Source organism: Phaseolus vulgaris, chromosome 3 (assembly GCF_000499845.2).
Source record: "Phaseolus vulgaris cultivar G19833 chromosome 3, P. vulgaris v2.0, whole genome shotgun sequence".
Lineage (NCBI taxonomy): Eukaryota > Viridiplantae > Streptophyta > Magnoliopsida > Fabales > Fabaceae > Phaseolus > Phaseolus vulgaris.
In genome coordinates, this window is record NC_023757.2 from 51,651,316 (window position 1) to 51,658,226 (window position 6,911).

Here is a 6,911-nt window from a genome sequence, read left to right on the forward strand (position 1 = left end):
TAAAAGCTGTTTCTTCTGGTGAGCACCATGCTCAGTACCACCTTTCTTTTCACTAATAAATGTTTACCATAAATGTAAAGAAAAAATCTTATACCCTGTTTGGTACTGCCAAAATAATGTAGAAGAGAAAGGAAGAACACATAACAGTTCCATGATTTGGTATGTCTGAAATACTTCAGAATTTTTGTTTTCAAAACTTGTTTATTTATTTTCTCTTTAATTTAAATCAAACAACTGAACTTTACTTTCTTTACAAATATTTGAGTCACATGGCTCATCTCAGATGTCTGCATGTGGAAGTGACTAACTTTTAAATAAAGTGAAAGCGAATATGTTGCAACAACTGATAAATAAAGAATTTCAAAGTAATTTAAATACACCATCTCTTTGGATATTTTGGTGACTGTTGCTGCTCCAAGAACACAATGAGCATAATTTTGGCAGCTATCATTTGTTGCATCAGGATTTCAATATGAATGACTGTTCTGGTCACTAGAATTCTGAAAGCTCTTAAGCTAATATTGATATATACAAGCAATGCTATCTCACCAACCTATTTTATTCCTGGTGCAAGCTGGACAACCAAAGGACTAGTGACTTGTGACCTTCCATTCCTCCATGACAAGAACCCAAATGCATATCCCTTTGAGGGAGCAGTTATTTTGAACTTCACAGTGAAATTCATTTTCTGCCCAATTCTTGTAAAGATTAACCGGTTTGGTATAACACTGACTCTAACACCAGGTGGAGAAGACACTACAGCTTTGTAAACACTTCTTGCTTTCCCAACATTAGTCACAATCCTAGTAACAAAAAAGTTATCTTTAAGATTGGGCACTGAAATAGATGGGTAGTTGAGGTCAGATGCTGTGTTGAATGCCCTATCACAGGTGCTGTTGTCTCTTGTAACTTGGTGGAGTGACCTCTGATCATAACCAAGTGAACACAGGAATGCAACATAATCTGCAGGCTCCGAGTCATAGATGAGACCAGGATCAAGAACTCTAGCAGGGTTCACAAACCCTGATCCGTAATCAAATGCATTAGCCCTTCTTTGCTCTGGATCTGCAATGATGGGTCTATGGTGCTTATCCAGTATTGTAGCTGCATAAAGAGTTCATGATTAGTCTCTTGAGTGGAACCAGAGAAGCCAGTGCACTGTAAGAAATATAACACAATCATGAGAAATATTGGCATACTCTTTGAAATTCATGGAGCTCCTATTAAATAATGTGAGTTTCACCCTTGTTTAATGGATTTCATTCAACGCAATTTGTAATGCAAGAGTATTAGAGACTATATTACTAGCATTCTCTCTGTATCATATTATTTCATTTGGTGATATAAAAAATTATTCACAATGTTCATTTTCTAGATTTATAGACATTGACAGTTGGAATTTAACCCAATATACCATCAATTTTATTTTTAAGTTTTACTCTTTCTCCTAAATAGTCCCTAAACTAAAAAAAAATATAAATAATTATCCAAACATTAGAAATCATTTTAAGTGATAAGTTTTAGAAAACCCTTTAAATTGGTTCTTAATGTTAATAAAATACATCAATATAGGGACTAAACTGATGAATATTTAATAGTTGAGTTAGAGGTTACTAATACAGTTTTATTATTTCAGAGACTACTTAGGAGAAAATGTAATACAAATGAATGATTTACTCAAATATAATCTACTATGGAGTTTTGTTTCAATTTGTCTGACTAAGACCCTAAACATAGTTACATATAGGCCTCTGGAAAATGATATTAATATAAGTGTATTACCAGTTGTCATGATGGCAGATTTGATAGCAGATGGAGACCATGAAGGATGGACAGCTTTGACTAAGGTTGCAATTCCTGTTACATGAGGACATGCCATAGAAGTTCCTGAGAGAATGTTGAACATGTTCCCTGCTGCTGGAGACCATGCTGCAAGGATATTTAGTCCTGGAGCTGTGACATCAGGCTGTGTAACAACAGAAACACAATCAGAACTCAGAAGTCCTAGAATGAAATAAAAGTAGTAATGAGTATCATGACGAAGCCAAATCGAGAATATAGAATTCAGTTGCTACTAGTTAGAATGTCACCTTCAGAATTTCAGGGTTCAAAGCATTGGGACCTTTAGAGGAAAAAGCTGCTACACGTGGGGCAGGATAAGCTCCTAGAACTGTCTTTGCACCAAATATCCTTGACACCGGATTACTGTTTAGCACATAACAGGATGAAATCTTAGACTTTGGAGAATGGCAGTAGAATAGCACTTCACAGAAAGTCATTATTTTTTATTCTTAAAACAAAACAAACCGTGTAGTTTTGAGGTAGGATAGAATCCGTGCTCCTGTCTTCTTTCCAACAATAGCTGAAGGGATCACAAATGGGATGGCAACATCTTGATCTCTCTCATCAATAAGTATCATGCCAACTCCACCAGCATCTTTCACTATCTTGCTCTTTTGCACCTTTGACTCTGTTGAACTCTCTGCATGTCTACACACCAGAACCTTGCCTTTGCTCTTTGTTTTATTCAAAGAACTTTCCAAACAGTAACTGCAGAAGCGAATAGAAGAAGGAAAATATAACTTAAGAGTCACATTTTTGCATTGATTCTTAGGTAGTTCTCACTTTTAAGTACCTTGCTTCACCTGGATTGATAAGAAGTAAAGTATCCTCCATTGGCTGCAGAAGCAGAAATTATCCTCTTGGAAGCATTCATTTCAAAGGGACTCAGACTTTCACCCTGCTTCAATCATGGAAAGCTAATCAACGTCCTCGTAGTAATACCATAATGCTACCTTTAAAAGAAGTCAAAGCTTAAATTTTTTACATTAATGAATTTCTTATCAAAATTATGGTATGGTGGAAGTACATTGGTAAACTTTTCTACAAACCTTGTGTTTGGAAATGCACTGGGATGGAATAAATCACGTCAAATTAACATTTGATGAAAAATTACTAGTTGTAGCTTTTTCAGACGTGATGGGCAACCAGACACACTAAAAGAATTTTACTTTTAATTCCTTAATCATTATCAAGATTACTTGTTAGTGTTTTCCTTAAGTTTTATTCATTTCAAATCTTAAAAATTTAAAAAATCATAAATTTGTAATCTCGGGAGACAGGCTACAAATGCAGTGTTTTTCTGTTGATGTAAAAATAAGTTTTTTTTTTTGGAACTAGCAAGAATAAATTTAAGCCAACAGTGAAAAAGTTTTACCATGATTTTGGCACCATTTCCCAATGTGATCTCGGAAGTGAAATCCCTGTCAGTTGAGCTGGCAGCAACAGTGAGAATCCATGGAGCAAGGTTTGTGGCAGAAGCAGCAGTCCCTTCATTTCCAGCTGATGCAACAACCAGCACCCCACGATTAGCCGCATGGAATGACCCCACAGAAATGGCATCACTGAAATAGTCTCCTTGAGGTGATTCAGCACCCAGAGAAAGAGATAAAATATGAACCCCATCTCTTATGGCATCATCGAAGGCAGCTAGCAAGTCCACATCATAACAACCAGAATCCCAACATGTCTTGTACACAGCAATTCTGGCCATTGGTGCACCTCCCCTTGCTCCTCCAGCTGCCAGTCCCTTGTAGTTCATATTTGCCACATACCTCCCTGCAGCTATGGAGGCTGTGTGGCTTCCATGACCAGTGCTATCCCTTGCAGATCTGAAGGAGATTTTGGCATCTGAGTCTTCCTCAGCTTCATATCCACTCCTGTAGTATCTGGCTCCTATCACTTTCCTATTGTACAAGTTGTTAACCATTGAAGATGACAAAACCAAATGGAGAATAATGACCTTGAAGTGAAAATTAAAAGATAAGGTTCAGCCACAAACCTGTTGCAAGATGAGGCATTGAATGATTCCCCTGATTGGCATTGGCCCTTCCAGCCTGGTGGCACTGCAGGCATGTCGGTGTCACTGAAACTAGGGGACTCAGGCCAAATTCCTGAGTGAATAGTGAATGTGGATGTGAATATGAATATAACCCATTATCAATCCCATTGATTATCAAAATCCAAGTCCTTTATTGCAATTTTTGGAATAATCACCAGTTTTTCAGTAAATGTGAAAAGACTAACAGGAGATGACTAAAACATGTTTAGGTTCTATTTTAGCTCCTTACAGAAAGCGATTTAATTAACTGAAAGAGTTCACTGGCAAGAATTTGACTTGAACAGCAATGCCATTGTGTAATTTCCAATGTTATTAATTATGCTTTCCTTATGCCTGCTACTGCTAAAAGAAGGGGAATAAAGGGACTGATACTCTGCCACTATAAAGTAATAAATGAAGCGAGGAAATGGAGATTCTTGTGAACCGAAGAATAAATGCAATTATGGTACATAGAAGTAATCAACTTATTTATCATCAAGGATTTCAGCAAAATGGTAAGGCTGCTAACCAGTATCAATGAAGCCAATGATGATATTTTCTTGGTTTCTGATGGAGTAACCAAGAGTCTCCATGGTTTGGTCATCCAGAAGTCCCATGAAATCCCATGAATGAGTTGTGTGCAGCTTTCTTTTAGAATTGGGAAAAACAGAAACCACTCCTGGCATTTCTGGTTAAATTTGAACACAAGTCACAGAGCCATTAAAACTAGTCCAAGGGTTAAGTTGGACAATTTGGAAATTAAGTTCAGAAAAGGAAAAGAAAATGCAACAGGAAAATTTCCTATGACATACTTGAAATTTGGGAAGCCTGTTCTTCGCTGAGTTTGGCTGCAAAGCCTCTGAAAGCATGTTTATAGCTATAAACATGAGAGGCTTGGGCTTGTTCAATGCTGTCAAAACAATAAAATGAGGAAAAAAAATGAGAAGACCATTTACTTAAAACAAGGGGTGATAAGAAAACGCAACTAACTGAAAGACTTGCAGAAAATTTGCCAAAAAATGAAAAAAAAAAAAAAAAAGTGATCTTAGCTCTGACCTTCCACTGTGAACAGCAGCAAGCATTTCATGATTTTCCCTCAGAACATCATCTGGGTGTTCCCCACTATTGCTTCCCATGTACACTACATAAACCTGCCATCCAGTCCATATTCCACAGTTCACTTAAGAATCCATAAATCTAGTGATCACCATAACCAAATATACTACACAAAAACACCACTCTTTGAATTTACCTTGATAGAAAAGCAAAAGCTAACTTTTGCAGCAAGCACAGCCAGAAACAGAAAAAACAAAGCACTGCTTGTGGCATAACCAGAAGAAGACATTGCTAAAGTCTCAACCTTTGGTAACTAAAAGCAGTGTATATATCAGCATATAGTGACAACAACAAGAAGGATATAGGACATTAACCAATTCAAGATTCTGAGAATGACAAGATAATAATAATAAAAGAAAGCCTTGATGGAAAGAAAAGAAGGTGAGAAAGAATCATGGTTGAGGTATCATCATCATATTGGTGTGTGACATGTGTTAATGTTGAACCAGGTTTGTTTTATATAACAACAAAAAGAGGCTAGTGCAATGAGGAAACATGGAGTGAGAGTAGCAGTGGTTGAGGGAATTAGCAAAGAGCCAAAGGGTGATAGCACTAGTGGGTAAAGGGAGTTTTAAGATGATGACTATGAGAGAGAAAAGACAAGGGGAGAAAAAGACTAGTGCTTCTGTAACAATGGCAAGCAATCACAAAGCATATTCCAGTTTTTGGTGTCTACTCAAATGTCAATATGACCCTCTTATTCCGGAGACTGTTAAAAACAATGTAATTCACACTCAAGCTTAGTGGAGACAAGGTGGCTCAAGGGAGCATGTGACCTTCCTTATGTGTTGATTCATTATTTTTATCAGACAAAACCAGAAAATAAAAATACTATCTTATCTGATCTAATCTAATTAATACTATGTCCCAAATCCCAATGCTCAATGGTGAGATTCTTAGATATACTTTCTTAAAATAAAGAGAAAAATTCTTCAATAATATTACTATAAACACTTTCTCATGTATTATGCACTAAAATGATGGATGCACTTGGAATTTTTGGACATCACACTCACACAACTGTTGAAAGCAGAAGAGACAAATACGCCATTCATTGATAGCCAACAAAAAAGCAAATTCAAGCATGTTCATCAAGACAAATAATGCCTTCACGCCAATGACAGCCAAACACCAACCCAAACGGTAACTCTTCACAAATACCTCATTTTCTTTCCATCAAATGCATTTTCACTATCATATAATCAAAGATCACAACATATACATCAAAAATTAAGCTCAAAGCTCAGAATCTAAATTTTCTCAATTTCCCATTATAGATATTTTCACTAAAGATTACCTTACTTTAATGAGTAAAACTGTTAAACAGAACCTTCAACTTGAACCCACGTCATATAATGAGATTTTGGAAAAATAGAAAAATGTTGAGAAAAAAGGTGTGTTATTAACTTTATCTTTTTTGTTGTCGCTTCTGTGACTATGCAGAATAGAGAGACAGTGTGATGCAGAGGAACTTTACTCTTACCTGCATCATTGTCATGGAAAATTTCAGTGCCTAAAGTCAACATTCTGATGGATGTGTGCTATGCTCTCTCACTTATCTTCACCTAATGATCAAATATGATTAGCTCAGTGGCAGATGCATCATCAATTACCATCATTATCATCCATTTTCTCATTACCAGAAAACACAATAATTACTTTCATAAGGGAAACAATAAAAAATTACCTTAATCATCTTAGTACCAACATTTCCACCATACTATGTAATTTCCGGAATCTTAAATCACATCATTGCATATTATACTCCCAAACCCCATCTTTAACGGATACTTATAAGTATTTATTTGGTTAGAATTGTCACATCCATAAAAATATTTTAATATAAAATATATAAATTGGTGTATATCTTATTTTTATAAGTTTGGTTTTATCACGTTGAATTAGATTAAAATTT

At 35.9% G+C, this 6,911-nt stretch overlaps 1 protein-coding gene across 2 annotated transcripts; it reads right to left on the reverse strand.

Moving 5' to 3' along the window:
- Positions 1-332: 332 nt before the first annotated feature.
- Positions 333-5,752, reverse strand: LOC137808617 (subtilisin-like serine-protease S). 2 transcript variants are annotated; one of them, XM_068609814.1, is made up of 11 exons: positions 5,133-5,752; positions 4,937-5,031; positions 4,693-4,790; positions 4,410-4,568; positions 3,842-3,953; positions 3,218-3,746; positions 2,646-2,743; positions 2,308-2,550; positions 2,091-2,205; positions 1,783-1,966; positions 333-1,104 (listed from the first exon to the last, which is right to left on the reverse strand). In XM_068609814.1, the coding sequence occupies exons 1-11, from the start codon at positions 5,223-5,225 to the stop codon at positions 554-556; spliced, it is 2,277 nt and encodes a 758-aa protein (XP_068465915.1). In that variant the 5' UTR covers positions 5,226-5,752; the 3' UTR covers positions 333-553. The 2 variants fall into 2 exon arrangements, with proteins under 2 accessions (XP_068465915.1, XP_068465916.1); XM_068609815.1 differs by having other exon boundaries at positions 2,646-2,740; positions 5,133-5,681.
- Between the last annotated feature and the right edge of the window lie 1,159 nt (positions 5,753-6,911).